Source organism: Oryctolagus cuniculus, chromosome 1 (genome assembly GCF_964237555.1).
Source record: "Oryctolagus cuniculus chromosome 1, mOryCun1.1, whole genome shotgun sequence".
NCBI lineage: Eukaryota > Metazoa > Chordata > Mammalia > Lagomorpha > Leporidae > Oryctolagus > Oryctolagus cuniculus.
Window position 1 is genome coordinate 53,720,221 of NC_091432.1, and position 16,891 is coordinate 53,737,111.

Below are 16,891 nucleotides of genomic sequence, written 5' to 3' on the forward strand. Positions count from 1 at the left end.
AGGTGGGCAGAGTGCACAGGGACTCAGCAGGGGCAGCGAGGGGGGAGGGGCTGGGCACAGGGGTCCTGCCTCTTGCTAAAATAAAGTATGTGGACTCCATCCTGGAAACAGCATCTGCAGGTGAGAAGGGGACCCGTCTGACTCAGTCTCCCTCATCTCACCTGGGCCTGAGGCCACGCCCCTCTGCTCCAGGGCCAGGAGAGGGGAGAATGCCTGGGGCTAGAGTGGGGGTCAAGGCGGTCACAAGGTGGGACCCCCAGGCAGGCACAGGAGTCCACCTGGCAGCGGAGGGGGCGTGGCATGAAGATGTAGTAAGTAAGTGTCAGGTGACAAGTAGAACAAGGGGAATGGGTTTCAAGGCACAACAGGGAGTTGGGTCATAGGAGGGGACTTCAAAAAGTGGGAAAACAGAACAAAAAGACAGGTTTATTTTGGTGCAAAAAAACTTGAAACTCATGCATAGCTTTTTATATGAATTTTCCATGAACTTTTTGAAGGATCTTAGCAGAGTTGCACTGTGGGTTCCTGAGCTTTCCTGCAGCTCCGTCCTGCTGGGAGCAGCAGCCACTTTCCGTGCAATGATGTCAGGCACGAGGAGCCTGCCAGGTAGAGAAGTGGGCGAAGAATTCCACATGGAGGACTTAGTGTGTCTACCTTTTCTTTCTTTTTTTTTTTTTTAATAATTTATTTATTTGAAAGTCAGAGTAACACAGAGAAGGAGAGACAGAGATCCTGCATCTGCTAGTTCATTTCCCAGGGCTGAGCCAGGCTAAAGTCGGAGTTTCATCCGAGACTCCAGTGTGGGCGAGAGACCCAAGCACTTGATCCAGCCTCTGCTGCTTATTCCCAGGTGCATTAGCAGGGAGCTGGATCAGAAGTGGAGTGGCTGGGACTCAGACCAGCGACTATATGAGATGCCAGCGTTACAGGTGCTGGCTTTATCTACTATGCCACAACACTGGCACCAGTGTATCTCGATTTTACAGAAGATTTATTTATTTGAGAGGCAGAGTGACAGAGTATGGGAGGGAGGAAGAAGGGTGGGAGACAGAGATCTTCCATTCCACTGGTTCATTCCTTAGTTGGCTTCAACAGCCAGGTCTGTGCCAGGCTAAATTCAGGAGGCCAGAACTCTATCCGGGTCTCCTATGTGGATGGCAGGGGACCAAGCACTTAGGCCATCATCTGCTGCCTTCTCAGGTGCGATAGCAAAGAGCTAGATCTGAAGAACAGCCAGGAATGTAAATAGTACTTTGAAAAGGTATGCTGGTGGGACCGGTGCTGTGGTGCAGAGGGTTAAAGCCCTGGCCTGCAGTGCCAGCATCCCATATGGGCACCAGTTTGAGTCCTGGCTGCTCCACTTCCAAGCCAGCTCCTTGTGAATGTGCCTGAGAGAGCAGCAGAGGATGGCCCAAGTCCTGGGCCCCTGCACCCATGTGGGAGACCTGGAAGAAGCTCCTGGTTTCCGATTGGCCCGGCTCTGGCCGTGGTGGCCATTTGGGGAGTGAACCAGCAGATGGAAGATCTCTTTCTCTGTCTCTACCTCTCTATAACTGTGTCAAACAAATAAATCTTAAAAAAAAGGGGAGGGGATGCTGGTGTAGCAGGAGTGTCCCACTGTACCACAACACCAGCCTTTTAGTGTGTTTAATTAAATCCTGCTATTCTAGAGAACTTCAAGTGCATTAACATGGCTGGAGAAGTTGAGGGACAGGTGGTTGGATCCTGGAAGGACTTAATTTCAAAATGTAGAACTTGGATGATTTTGTAGGCAGAAAGCTGGGGGCTACCCACTGGACACAAGCCCCTGACACATTTTACTTAGTCTCTTTGCTTTTCACCTCCCTTCCATCTAAGGACTGGCCAGCACTTTCTGCAGCTGCCCAGCTATCCCCACCTCCCCCGGCTCCTCCACCTCCTTGTCCCCCTGCACTCCCCTAGAGAGCCATCTTTCAAAGAACAGAAAAGGCACTCTGCTGTTTAGAAATGCATACTTAGGTAGTAAAAGGAGAGAGAAACCAAGGGCAAAACCCTGATGCGCATAAGTTGGCACAGAGGTTACCTTTGGGGAGGAAGTGGAAGATCATGTTGAAAGGGGAATGGGGTGACCTGGAGGGAGCTTCTGGGATCTCGAGTTACCTTTGACCTGGGTGGAGGCTCACTTGATAATAGTTCACGGACTTGTACGTTTATGTTTGATGTGTCTTTCCGCATGTACTTTTTGCTATAGCAATGACTGTTAATGATGTAACCATGCAGGAGGTCAGATGGGGTAAGGGACATAAGAGAAGATGACAAACGCCCTGGGATTCCAAGGTGGGCGGGATTGTGCTGAGCCTTCGGGTGGGGGGCGGGGGCGGGGGGGGGTATGTCAGGAGTCGACCAACAGGTGCAGGGTGCAGAGTGGGAGGCTCTGGCTCCCAGGCCTTGGCCTGGGGACTCGTGTAGCTATGGGTGCCACAGTCAGGCACACTCAGGCTCCAGGTTCCAGGCACTGCACAGACAGACGCTGACTGAGACACAGACTCTGGGCTCTGGGCTGGGGAACCTCCCTGAGGTCTCCCCAACCTTGTACCCCTCCTGCCTGCCCCCTCCCAGGACTTAGCCTGTTTGCAGGCCAGCCCTACTCCACCCAGCTGGCCTAGGACCATGAGCCAAGTTCTCTTGCTGAGAGACCGATGGCTCCCAAGACCACCTGAGAGGCCTGGGGCTCACAGCTTCCCTTTCTGCTCCCCTACCTACCTGAGCCTCACCTGGGGCCCTGACCAGTGACTGAGCCCTGCTACACTGCCCAGCTTCTCCTGAGCTGAGCTGTACTCCTGCCAGGTGCAATCCTGTGCCCCGCTCTGGCCCGATTCCTGTCTTCTCCCAACAGCTTGGTGCTGAGTGTTTCTTCAATTCCTCTCAAGCCAAACATCAGGAAGTTACCCTGGGGTTGCTCAAAAGGTAGGCAGGGGCAAAGGTGAGCTCACAAAGGGAATGAGCTTCAACAGGGGAAAATAATGTCCTATCAGGGTCTCTGTGCTGAGCTCTAAGTGAGCTCCTTAGAGACGCTTGTTCTTGCCGACCCATTCTACCCACTGCACGCAGAACATTAGTCCTCTGGGTATGGTTGTGCGGGATGTCCACTGCATAACCCCAGGGCCCATCCTTCACATTTCCATAGACTACCCTACAAACTGTGTTCCCTCGAGTTATGCAGCTCTCAACTTGTAGGGCCATACAGCCATTTCACTTACGATGAGCTCCAACATTCTCAGTCACAGCTTTGCAAGGGATAGCCTGACTCAGCCTACCTTTCCAGTCTCGTTTCAGGCCACGCTGGCCCCTACCCCATGCATCCCCGTGACACTCCCTGGGCTTGGCCTCTGCTCATGCTGTTGCAACATCTCGACTGCCCTTCCCAACTATCTGCTTTCTGATCCTCCTGCGGATCAAAGCACAGCTCCTCGGGGAAGCCCCTCGGGGCCTGGCCCGGGTGAGGGTGCCCTGCTTTGTGACCGCAAAGCCCCTATGCTGCTCCTCATAGCGCTCATTCCAGTTCTGGACCTTACTCAGGTCACGCCTGTCTCTGCTCACCTTGTTTTGCTGTCAGCCCGGTGCTGGGCCTGCAGAGACCCTGCAAGGGTGTGCACAGCTACATGAATGGTCGCCCGGTGTTCCAAGAGCCACGGAAGAAAATCCCAGAAAGAGGGGTTGGCCAACAGACTCACACTCCCCAAGAAGGTCACGAGGTAAAAGACGGGAAAGCATTCCCCTGGGGAGAGCAAGGCCATGAGCAGGTGGAGGTGAAGTGTTAGCACAGTGGGCAGATTAGAAGGGGAAGCAGTGGCCTGGGACGGAGAGCCGGAATGTGGACCTGATGCAGGACGGCTCTGGGTGGAAGCAGGGAAGTCTGTTTCCCCTTCTTATTTTTCAAAATGCCTGTTTATTTCATTTTAAAAATTTGTTTGAAAGGCACATATATATCTTCCATCCACTGGCTCGCTCCTCAAATGCCTCCAACAGCCTGGGCTGGGCCAAGCCAAGCCAGGCCAGAGCCAGGAGTGCCATCCAGGTCTTCCACGTAAGTGGCAGGGGCATCATCAGGAAGCCGGATGGAAGCAGAGGCTGGGCTTGATCCCAGGTGCTCTGAGATGTGGGGGTGGGTGAGGGAATTCCAAGCAGCAGCTTAACCCCCTAAGCCACAATGTCTGCCCCATACCTTCCCATTTTTAAAGACAGATGAGCTGAGGTTGCTAGAAAAACAAAATGTCCAGTAGAGAAGAATATCTCCAACTGATCACTTCATTTACTTTTTTTTTTAAGGTTTATTTATTTATTTGAAAGGCAGAGCTACAGAAAGGCACAGGCAGAGAGGTCTTCCATCCTCTGGTTCACTCCCCAGATGCCACAACAGCTGGAACTGGGCCAATTGGAAGCCGGGAGCCAGGAGCCTCTTTGGGGTCTCCCACGCAGATCCAGGAGCCCAAGTACCTGCGCCGTCTCCTACTGCTTTCCCAGGCCACAGCAGAGAACTGGATTGGAAGTTGGGCAGCCAGGTCTTGAACCGGCGCTCATATGGGATGCGGCACTGCAGGTGGCGGCTTTACCCGCTATGCCACAGCACCAGTCCCACTTCATTTACTTTTTTTTTTTTTTTTTTTTTGACAGGCTGAGTTAGTGAGAAAGACAGAGAGAAAGGTATTCCTTCCGTTGGTTCATCCCCAAAATGGCCGCTATGGCCGGCACTGCGCCAATCCGGAGCCAGGTGCTTCCTCCTGGTCTCCCATGCGGGTGCAGGGGCCCAAGCACCTGGGCCATCCTCTGCTGCCTTCCCAGGCCACAGCAGAGAGCTGGACTGGAAGAGGAGCAACCGGGGATAGAACCTGGTGCTCATATGGGACGCTGGCGCTGCAGGCGGAGGATTAACCAAGTGAGCCATGGCGCCAGCCCCCCCCCCCCCCTTCATTTACTTTTAACGGCCACTAAGTTTTGGAGCCTAGTGTCACTGTGGTGCAATGATCCTGGTAAGCCATTTAAGCTGGGGAATTAGTTTTCTCACTGGTAAAACTGGGCAATACCTTTATGAAAACTCCTAAAACATGTTAAGGACCCCTAAATGGGAGTTTCATTCCTGTTTTCCCATCTTTGCCCATTAACAGAGCTGTTATGTACAGCTGTGCAGTGTGTACACTGCACAACTCCAGAGGGTGCCAATCACAGGGGCTAAGATCTGTTCCTTGGGACTCTTAGTCGGTTCTTCACCAGCATCCTCACCACCAGGTGGGCTGCATGAAGGGGAGAGACTACAGTTAGAAGCACTGCTTATCATCTGTTTCTATCAAGAAAGCTAAGGACCCACAGAGCTGTGGCTTAGTAGGTTAAGCATCTGCCTATGGCACTGCACCCCATGTGGGTGCAGGTTCAAGTCCCAGCTGTGCCACCTCTGATCCAGCTTCCTGCCGATGGCCTGGGAAGGCAGTAGTAGATAGATGGTCCAAGTCCTTGGGCCCCCACACCCACGTGGGAGACCTGGAGGAAGCTCCTGGCTTCACTCTGGCCATTGTGGCCATTTGGGGAGCAAACCAGCAGATGGAAGACTGCTCTCTCTGTCTCTGTCTGTAACTCTGCCTCTCAAGTGAATAATAAATCTTAGCTTTTTTTAAGACCAGCCTCCAGGTAGTCTCACACAGAGTGGCAGGCCAGGGGCTGGCTGTCTCAGCCAAGAGAGGAACACCCAGTGACTCCATGCTATAGAAACAGAGCTTTCTAAGCCCTGGCCCCTCAAACTCGGTGATCAGCAGCAGTGCTGCCCTGCTGCCTTTGTCTGGAGCAGGCAGGCAGGGTTGTGGGGCAAGGGAGAGAGAAAGCAGGCCCAAGGGGGCTGTGGGAGAAAAGGGCCTCTGGCCAGAGGGAGGGGTGCCCTGTCTGACCCCCAACCTCCTTGCCCCGGCACCAGCGACTCTGCACGTGGGAGAACCACGCACTGAGTTCACGATTCTCGCAGTGAACAGAAGTCACAGGAGGCAGGGAGCCCTCGTGACAGCGGACACCCAGTCTGGACACAAAGGGAGGTGGTCCTGTGACTCCCCTCTCCTTCCCTCACCCTGAGGCACCTGCTGGGACCCTTTCTCTGTAGCTCCTCCCTGCCTCTGCCCCTGAGCCCCTGGACCAAGGAGGGAGGACCCCTGGGGGCTCAGTGCCACCAGCTGAGTGGCCATGGCCAGCCACTCGAGGCGCCCATCAGGCTTAAAACAGCAAATTTTAATTTTGCCTCTTCTTAGGTTCTTATATACATGAGCTCATAGTACATGTAGTCTTTTGTGATTTGCTCTTTTACTCAAATTACGTTTGCAGCATTCATACAAGTTGCATGAGATGTTCATTTCTAGACAATTTTATTAAGGTAGAACTAAACAAATATAATCCTGTAGTTTTTCAAGAATACTTCCCCATGGGTTGTCTGCCTCTGACAGACCTGCAGTGCTCTGGAAGGTTTGTTCCTGATCACTCTGTGTGGTTTTCTACTTGCTTTGCTGCACAGAATAGTCAGTGAACTCTTTGTGCTGCAGTGGCTGGAGGGCCCTCACCTGACTTGTGGCTCAGTTCTTTTTATTGTCATTGTATAATAATCCGTGGTATGAATCTGTTCCACTTAGTCTCCTGGGGATGTACAATCCAATGTGGGTCTTCATGGGCATTTATTTTCTTTTAGATTGTGATTTATACAATAATTGTACACATTTATGGGGTACCATATGATGCTTTAACTCATGTCTGTGCTGTGTGATGGTCAAGTCCAGGTAATCAGCATATCCATCACCTTGAACCTTTACCATTTCTTTGTAGTGAGAACACTCAATATGTCTCTGTTAGTGACTGTGAACTATGCAATGCTTTACCATTAACTGCGTTTACATGGAACACCTGACCTCATTCCTCCTAACCAACTCTGTAACTGTTGGCCAACCTCATCTACCTCCCTCCAGCCTCTGGTAAGCACTACTCTGCTTTCAACTTCTTAGACTCTACACATATGTGAGTTATTGTAGTATTTGTCTTTCTGTGCCTGTCTTATTTCATTCAACATGATGTCTCCCCAAGCCCTCCATGTTGTTGCAAATGATATCATCTTTTTTATGGCTGAATAGTATTCCATTGCCTCTATTTTCTTTATCCATTTCCACTGATAGACATTTGGGTTGATTCCGTGACTTGGCTGTTATGAATACTGAGACAAAAAACATGGGAGTGCAGCTGTCTCTCTGACATACTGACTTCATGGCTTTGGATATGAATCCAGTAGAGGGATTGTTGGACTGTATCACTGTTCTATTTTTAAAAATTTGTGGCTGGTGCTGCAGCTCACTAGGCCAATCCTCCGCCTGCGGCACTGACAGTCTAGGTTCTAGTCCCAGTTGGGGTGCTGGTTCTGTCCCGGTTGCTCCTCTTCCAGTCCAGCTCTCTGCTGTGGTCCGGGAGGGCAGTGGAGGATGGCCCAAGTCCTTAGGCCCTGCACCCGCATGGGAGACCAGGAAGAAGCACCTGGCTCCTGGCTTCGGATCGGTGCAGCATGCTGGCTGTAGCGGCCATTTGGGGGGTGAACCAACGGAAAGAAGACCTTTGTCTCTGTCTCTCTCTCTCACTGTCTAACCCTGCCAGTCAAAAAATTTTTTTCATTTATTTAAAAATCAGAGAGAAGGGAGACAGACACAAAGAGAGCTTTCAACTGCTGGTTTACTCCCTAAATGCCTACAACAGCTAGAGCTGGGCCCAGCCAAAGCCAGGAGCCTGAAACTCCATCTGTGCCTACCATGAGCATGCCAGGGACCCGCTGCCTCCTAGGGTATGCGCTAGCTGGAAGCAGAGCAGGGACTCAACCCAGGTACTTCAGCCTGGGGTGTGAGTATCTTAACGGCTGAGCCAAAGCTCCACCCCAATTGCTCTATGTTTTAGTTTTGAAGGACCTCTTCACTGTTTTCTATAATGGCTATGTTAATGCATGGTCCCAATATTCTTGCATTTGCCTCCTGGTATGTGGACATGCACACCTGGCTGTGGAATCGCAGGGTCGAGGGTAGCGCAGCTTCCTATTACGGCTGTCATTTTGTGGCCAAAAGTCCATCAGTCTCAGTGGGACAGAATCAAGGCGGCAGTGTGGCTGCCTTTCTTCTGGAAGCTCTGGAGGGGAACTCTGTCTTGCTTTTCCAGTTCCCAGGGTTCTTCGGCCTACAGCTCTCTGTCACCTTCCAAGTCAGCTCCTCCTCCACTGCTCCCACGCTCCTGCTTCCCTCTTGCGCTCCGCAGGGGCTACTTGGCTAACCTAGGACAATCCCCGCAAGAGCCTCCATTCACTCACACCTGCAAAGCTTCATCTGCCAGGTAAGGGAAATAGGATGTGGCCCCTGGGGGGTGGGGGGTAGGAGTCTTCATTGTGCTTACCACATCTGGTGTCACACACCTTTAACTGTGTCAGCAGCCATTCTCTGTGGTTCTCCAGCCTCACTAACCCTGGGTATTTTCTGAGTTGTAAACTTTTGCCACCGTTGGTTTTGGTACGCTGTCCCCTCAGAGCGTGGGAAAGGGCAGTTGACTGCTTTGGGTACAAGCGTCCAGGCAGGTGCACTGAGCACCTGGAACTCAGCTGCCATGGTCTGCTCTCAGACTGTAGACCTCTTAGATTGTAGATACTCCATCAGCTTGCTGGCTGCCCTACGGACTTCAGTGCTGCCTGGTAAGCTAGGATCTTCAGCATATTTGATTCTGACTACTTAAACAGTGGTAACGCAGGGGACCTGTGCACTTAAACACATACAAGGTGCATTACCCTTAGTAGAAAGCCACTAGCTTCATGCCAACATTCAGCTGTCCCACTGGTCATGACTCGATGCTCCCCCTTGGCTTACATTAGTCAGGGACCAAAAGGTTTGAGTCCTGCAGAGCAGAAGTCATCTGAGACACAAAGTCAGAGTTTCTGGGGAATTTCAAGGCACAATAGAGATTTGCATGTCACACAGCAGAGCACAGAGTGCCTTTTCCTGACCTCACAATTTGCCGTGGAAAATGCCTCCACCACGCCCAATTTGATTTTTGAAAAGAGCAGCCCACACAGGCACCTCTGGCAATGTCTGTGGCGTGCAGCATGGAGTTGCACTTTCCACGTAGACGCACAGAAGGCAGGGTGGTGCTGGGATGCGCTTCTCACAAAGCAGTTACATAAAATACCATTTCAGTTCTCCTCTGTGCACTGGAAATTTCAGCATGGGCACGGTGCCCAGTGTAACAGCAAATGAAACAGACGTAGCTGTTCCACTTGCAATGGTCAGGAAGTCGCACATTAGGCAGTTCGATAATTGTACAAGAAATGCCATCTCTATGCTGAGATAGCCCTGCAGACGGACTGGTATTGGGAAAACTCTCTGACCTAAGAGAAACAAATGCCTGAGAACTAACATCTCAGCAGAGGTACTTGCAGTTCAATAAAAAAAAAGGGGGGGGGCAGGAGGTTGGCACAGTGGTTACGACTCTCACATCCCATACTGTAGTGCCTGCTTCAAGTCACAGCCCCTCTGCTTCAGATCCAGCTTCCTGCCAACGAGCACCCCAGGAGGCCACAGGTGGTGGCTGAAGTACTGGGGCCCCTGCCACCCGCATGGGAGACCTGGATGGAATTCCAGGCTCCCGACTTTGGCCTGACCCAGCCCTGGCTGTTGCAGGCATTTGGGGAGCGATCCAGTGGATAGGAAATCTGTTTGTCTCCCTGCTTTTTAAATTAAAATTCCAAAAGAAAATATAAATGAAAATTTAAAAAAGAGCAAGGAAAACAAACAATGGATGGCCAGGGCTCTCCCATCCAGAAGCAGGCGCTCAGCATCTGGCCGCAGGTGGCCTTGCTAGGGATGGACTTTGGGGTGTGGGCATACATCATTCAAGCAAGAAGTCTTCCCCTGGCGGTGATCAGGAGCTCAGAGCAAGGTTCTAACAACCGAGTGTACAGCTCCGATCTCCATTGCTCTGGCTGAGGGTTACCGAGCTCGGCAGCGAGGCACGGTCCCCGTGCTGCCGTCCTGTCCACAATGTGCCCTCCCCATCCTGATCGCCACACGCTGAGCCCCTTCCTTGTCCTCATGGGTTAGCCTGCTGTCACCAGCCAGCCATTCTTCAGCCCAGACAGAAGCGGAGGTGACCTCCTCACAGCCTCCTAGCTGTCCCTCCTGTGTGGCAGTTACTAGCGCTGTCACTGTTTCGGTGACTGGGTGCACTTTTTTCAATCCTGGTTGGCTGCCGATGCCGGGAGGACATCTCAGTGTATGGTGATCTACAGGGTCTCAGACCCACAAGGCTACTGGCGCGTACCCCGCTGTATGGATATGGGAAGGGGCTTGGAGCTGATGCAGCAAATGGACGCTCAACCCCTCCTTGTCCGCTTGACTTTAAACAACTGGGAGAGTACAAGCAAGGGGTCCGTGCACAGCATTCTCAATGTACCAATTCGACATAAACAGACAATTATCTATAACACATGCTGACTCACAGTGTGGGCAAAATGGAATATCTCAGTAAGTGGCAGAAAATGAATGTCCATAGCAAGACAACTTCCGAGAGAAACGTGCCTCCTCCTCGGGCACACGCAGCTGCACACTCTGGGCACGAGCCTGTGAGGGCTGCTGGAGCACACTGCTCCTTTTTGCCTCTCCCCCAGCCATTTCCAGCTGGCCCCTCCACAGCCTCAAATTCAGCACCCTACAATTCAACCAACTGGGGCTCGAAAAGAGTACAAAACAGAAGCTGCACCTGCACTGCTTACTGCCTCCTTGTCAGGATTCCCACGACCCTGCATTAAATACGGGTCATCCAGAGGTGACTTAAAGTGTACAGGAGGATGCGTGTAGGTTCCTGGCAAAGACTGCCATTTTTATACAAGGGACTTGAGCGTGCATGGGGGCTGTGGGGGTCTTGGAACCTAACCCCCACCAGGGACGCTCAGGGCTTACTGGGCATCCAGCCCCCTGCAGCAGGCCTCATCCTGGGGTCGAGCTCCCTGGCTTGGGGGACAGCAGAGGCGATCACTCTGAATGCAGAGCTGTCCACCCTGTGCCTTCGCCCCCCACTGGCAGGTCAGCACCTGTGCAGGGTTAGAAGACCCTGGGCACGGGGCGGCCCCTGAGGCAGCCGTTCTGTCTCCGCCCCGATCCCTGCCACCCCACGGGTAGGATTCCAGACTTTTTCCTCGCCATGGTCATGTGACTGGCAGCTCACGAAGGGGTTCCAGGACTGGGCAGCTGTGTCCAGTCCCACCTTCCCAAGCTGATGGTCAAGAAGGGCTCAGCAGAGAAGCCTCCATCTGCTATAAAATCAGCTCTTTCCCTTGTGTACTGAACGCTCCGTGCAGCGAGCAGATCTCACAGCATTGGCACAAACCCAGGGCAGCCCCATGGTACCTTCTGGCCGCGGCTTGGGCTTTTCCAACCCTCCGTCTTGCATGAGCTCAAAGGCAAAGGAGACGTTCAAGACCTGCCGAGAGAGATGCGGTACGTGTGTCACTGCACACCCGTTCCCAGGCCACTGACCCCTGCACCTGCCCCGGGGAGTGAAGGAGCCAGCAGGACAGCTGGGGAGTGCAGAGGCCAGGCTGATGTGAAGGAGAAATGTGGCTACCCAGATGGGCGGTCTGCAGAGTGCGGGCCTGGCCCTCCTGCTGCAGATGCACTCCTGAAGAAGTACAAAACCCTCTTCCTGTCCTAGCACGTTCCTGGGCTGGCTGCCAGCACTTCCCCGCGGAGGGGATGGGGCTGAGCTGGGGGAGTGCACACCTTTGGAAGGGTCACATGGCAAGGCCCGTGCTAGAGGCAGAGAAAGGGTTCTGCCTTGGGCCGAGTCCCAGAGGCCATCAGAACCAGGTGGGCTTGGCCCTGAACTGCTTCCCTGCCATTTCTGGGGGAAGGGAGGTTGGCTGAGTGCAGGGTGAAGGGAAGACTACTTAGGGTCCGAGCTCAGCTGCTCACACTGAAGACCCTGGGCCGAGGGGACCCCTGGATGGCCCCGGTGTAGGTGTGGTCAGATGAATCAGGGCTTCCCTTGATGTCCCACCCCCTTACCTTCTGTTCAAAGCTGTCCGGGGTCAGGAAGAAGCTGTGCAGGGGCACAAAGTAGCCCTCCAGGAGCCCCATGAGCAGCACCAGATACACCCCATCTGCAAACTGGAGAGAGCGAGCCTGGTGAAGGCACTGGCCTCCTCCAAGGGCTCGCCGGCTTTCCTCCCACAGGCTGCTGGTGCGGGGAGGGACAGCGAGGTCTGCTCTGCCGCCGGCCTGCCCCACGCTGGCTGCACCGACACAGGAGCCGGAAGCTCGTGGCCCTGACTTCCTGAGACTCCTATCTGGGCAGGACCAGCGATGAGTCAAGTGTGGCTCCTGCTGCCAGGAGCTCATGGGCCAGTGAGGAAGCTGAGGTGGAGGCAACAGCTGCTCTGAGACCCAGATGGGCCCCAACTCCTACTCACAGTGTCACCGAGGGGAGGCTGCCCTAGAGGAGAGAGAACGGTGATGTCCAAGGGGAATGGTTTCTGAACAGGGAGAGAACTCGAGTGTCACCCAGGCCTGGGCCCTGCCTTTCCTGCATCTCACATCACTGCTGCTGGTGAAGTGGCACAGTGTGCCTGGTACCAGTGTGCCTGCAGCAGGGCCTCCTGGGTACAAAGTACAGCTCTACAACTCACCAGCTGGGGTGCCTAGGCGAGTTCCGTAACTTCTCTGCACCTTACTTTTCTCATCTATAAAAAGGGCATGAGGACAGTCTAGTACCTACTTCCTAGGGTGAGCAGGAGACCCAGGCCAGCTAACACATGGAAAGTGCCTGTCAACTGCTTTGTATGTGGTCAGCACTTGATCAACATTAACTGGTGCTCTTACTGCTGGAGAAAACAACAGAGCCATCAGGACTGCTTGGCTCAGGTTGCCAAGGCAGAACTGTGTGCGGAGGGCACGGCCCCAAGCTTAGGGCACAGTCCCTCCCTAGGCAGGGGGGGCCCGAGTGCCCCATCCACAGAGAGGAGACCCCCAGGCCCAGGGCAGAGCATGCAGGGCTTCTGCGGGGGCTGGGGAAGCAGACCCCCCGTGTGGAGGACGTCCTGAGTAGAGATACAGGGGTCCGGTCTACATCTGATCTAGACCCCTCTCAGAGGAGGCTGGGCCACCCCATGTTTGTGGGCATCAACAACAGTTGCTGGAGTTCGCCAAAGGTTAACTTTCTTGGACTTGTCTCAGGAAGCTTACAGAGCTTAACTGAACTGCAGGAGTGTGGGCTGGGCGGGGCCTACTCTTGGGGGTTCTTCTGGGTGATGGCTGGAGGGTGTGTGATTTAGTTGTTTGTTTTTTAAGATTTATTTATTTGAAAGAGAGAGAGAGAGAGAGAGAGAGAGCGAGCGAGCTTCCAACTGCTGGTCCATTCCATCTCAAAATGCCCAGAACTGGGCCAGGCTGAACCCAAGAACTGCTTCTGGTTCTTCCATGTGGGTGACCGGGCCATCTCCTGTTGCTTTCCCAGCACATTAGCAGGGAGATAGATCGGAAGTGGAGCAGCTGGGACACCACAACCAGGCGCCCATATCAGATGCCAGCATCGCAGGCAGTGGCTTTACCCGCTGTACCACAATGCTGGTCCCCCTTGGCTCAGCTTCAGTTGCAAGCATGAGAACCTGAGCATGGCCTTGACCCAGGGCAGGTCCTTTCTGCTTCCATCCGTCTGGCCTTCAAGTCAGGTAGACGGGGTGGGAGCTCGGCACTGGGGCTGGACCCTGGCTGGAATGGGTTGAGAGGAGAAGGATCTCATCTGTGAGCCCGGGGGTGACCATGGCTTAGGGGGACAGAGCTCTACCTGCCAGACTTGGACTGCTCCTTGCGGATGGTGCTGCTGCTGCCAACTGGGTGGGAGCAGCGGGCACGGCCTGTATATTCCCAATGTGGTGGGCAGTGAGCTCACTCTCATAGCACTCCCTGCCGTGGAAGATGGAGGTGAACCTTCCAGGGACCATTTGAACCCACCCGTAGAACCAGCATTTTCCCAAGCATTCTTGGTTTCCCAACAGAGACCTGAAGCTCATTCCACAGAGTCCAGAAACAGAGGGAGAGGCCAGTGTCAGACCAGGCAATTACCTTTATGCTTGAAAGAATGCTAATTCACTAAGAATCAAAGGATGTTGGGAAACAGGACCCATTATATGGTCTCAAAGGAGCTTGCTGATACAGATCAGTTACTAAGTATAGGGAAGAAAAAGAATGCCTTAGTAGGGCGCTACCGCTCATGAGCGCCCCCTAACGGGAGTCCCTGAAACAAACACAGCTTGACTTAGCTATTGAAAACATATGGCCTGAATTTCAGCAAGTGGGGGACAGTCTCAACAAGATGAGTACGTACCCATCAGCTTGTACATCTCAGAAATGTCAGTGTCAGCATGTCATATGGGCACAGGTTTGAGACCCGGCTGTTCCATTTCCAATCCAGCTCTCTGCTATGGCCCAGGAAACCAGTATAAGATGGCCTAGATGCTTGGGCCCCTGCACCCACATGGGAGACCTGGAGGAACCTCTTGGCTCCTGGTTCCAGATCAGCCCAGCTCTGGCTGCTGCAGCCAATCAGGGAGTGAACCAGCAGAAGGAAGACCTCTCTCTCTGTGTAACTATGACTTTCAAATAAATAAATCTTTAAAAGAAGATACTAAAGACACATGACAGCGAAATGCAGCCTGTGAGGACACTGGGACAGACAACAGAATCAGAATGTACGGGGGCACCACAAAAACTAATGGAAAATGGAATAGTCCGGCACAGTGGCATATATATATAAAGTATCAGCCTGCAATGCCGGCATGCCATATGGTTGCCGGTTCAAGTCCCGGCTGCTCATCTCCAGATCCAGCTCTCTGCTATGGCCTGGGAAAGAAGTGGAAGATAGCCAAGTCCTTGGATCCCTGTACCTGTGTGGGAGACCTGGAAGAAGCTCCTGGCTTCAGATGGGCCCACGTTTGGCTGTGGCAACCGATGGAAGACTTCTGTCTCTCCCTCTCTAATAAATCTTTTTTAAAAATGGGATTAAAATGTTAATTTTGGTGCAAAATACTTTTGAAATTCATGCATAGTTTTTTCCTAATGCCATTACCCATGAACTGTTTGAGAACCCCAACGGACTTCCAACCGTCTGACGCTGCTATTTCAGTTGGTCCAAAGCAGCCACAGTCAGCAATTTCCTATGATCCATCTGAATAGATTATCAAAGCAATGTTAAAATTGCTCGAGACTAGGGCCAGCATTGTGGCAAAGTGGGTATAGCTGCCGCCTGAGATGCTAGCAGCCCATATGGGCACTGGTTCGTGTTCTGGCTGCTCCACTTCTGATCCAGCTCTCTGCTAATGGCCTGGGAAAGCAGTGGAAGATGGCCCAAGTCCTTGGGCCCCTGCCATCCACAGGGAGACCCGGATGAAGCTCCTGACTTTGGCCAGGACCAGCGCTGGCCACTGCAGCCACACAGGGAGTGAACTCTCAGATGGAAAATATCTCCTATGCATGTGTGCTCTTTCAAAATAAATAAATTTTTAAAAATTGCTTGCAATTGATTCTTGGATTGTGATAACTGATGTGAATGGACTTGCTCCTCACAGATGGATGCTGAGGTATTTGTGGGAGAGACAGAAAAGATGTAGTATACAGGTATTCCTTCTTGCAACTCTTCTAAATCAAAAAATGGGAAGAAATCTACAGAGAAATTCCATCCATTCTGCCCTCACTCTGCTTTGCTCAGAAAACTCCAGGCCAGCGATGCAATGAGGGCTGGGGCACTTCGAATAGGAGCTGTGGAGCAGGGCCCCGCCCCCACCTACACTCGCTGGCACTCACCTGGGTTTCCAGTTCTGTGACCTCCAGGTTCAGTTTATTCAGGTGCTTGTTCACGAAGGTGATGAGCGTCTAAAAGGGAAGCAAACATGAGCTGAGCAGGAGACTCACAATGCCAGACCCGGGGTCCCGAGGAGGAGTGGGGCGCTGGGCCCAGGCTCCAGGCTTTGCAGAGTCCTGAGGCAGGATGAGGGCTGGACTGTCTGAGCTCCAGGGTGGGGACGGGGGCTGGGAGGGAGATGAGGAAGGAGGCAGAAACAGAATGGCCTCACTGGAGCCCTCCTGTGGCACAGCTGCCTATCCCCAGGCTGACAAAATTTTGTATAGGGAGGTAGAAAAGGTGGCGGGTCAGTGTGCCCATTCGCCGGGAGAAGGGCAGGCTTGAATGAGGCACTTGTGAGGAACAGACAGGAGAACAGGCGTCACGGGGATGCCTCGTGTCTGCCGGCATCCGCGATGCCAGCAGGGGTGGCGGGAGGCCTGTGGGCTGCAGGGCTGGGCTCCTGATGCTTGGCGGCAGCTGGCTTCTCTCCTCCCCTTCCGGGTGCCCCGTTCTCACCTTCTTCACCACGTTGAGTTTGTCTGGTGCGTGGTCGAATAAGGTGTCAAAGGCGTCACGCTCTGAAAAACAGGAAAACAGACGGAGGAGCACACAGAACACGTCCCCGGCAGGCAGCAGCCTGTGTGGTGAGCACATGACGGGGAAGTTTTTGGGTTGTAGGTTGTGTAGGAACTCAGAATCTGGGATGGGGGCTGAGTCTGACCCTCGGGGCCTGTGTGTGTGTGTACATGTATGTGTCTACGTATGCTCATGTGAACACGGGTCAGCCCTTTTTTAGGCTGGGGTCGGGTTAGCTGAGCCTCGCTCAGATAGCTGGGTGTGGAACTATTCACTTCTCTTTACTATTTGTGTCCCATCCTATCCTCAGTCAGTCTAGCCTCTGATTCTGAAGCATTACGGAGGTAGACTATATTCAACCGTATTCAGCCCCCAATTTTCCAAAACACAACACCCAAGACAG

The 16,891-nt window shown here is 53.1% G+C and overlaps 1 protein-coding gene across 2 annotated transcripts in view; it reads right to left on the reverse strand.

The window, feature by feature from the left end:
* Positions 1-16,891, reverse strand: part of PARVA (parvin alpha) — a 170,619-nt gene that overhangs the window by 2,170 nt on the left and 151,558 nt on the right. The window contains exons 9-13 of one of the 2 annotated variants that reach the window (XM_051824857.2): positions 16,429-16,490; positions 15,873-15,941; positions 12,081-12,182; positions 11,424-11,496; positions 4,290-4,517 (exon numbers count right to left, since the gene is read on the reverse strand). In XM_051824857.2, coding sequence (XP_051680817.1) covers positions 4,489-4,517; positions 11,424-11,496; positions 12,081-12,182; positions 15,873-15,941; positions 16,429-16,490 — 335 coding nt within the window. In that variant the 3' untranslated portion in view covers positions 4,290-4,488. Of the gene's footprint in view, positions 1-4,289; positions 4,518-11,423; positions 11,497-12,080; positions 12,183-15,872; positions 15,942-16,428; positions 16,491-16,891 lie in introns of those variants that run through there. The other variant, XM_051824848.2, reaches the window with a different exon arrangement.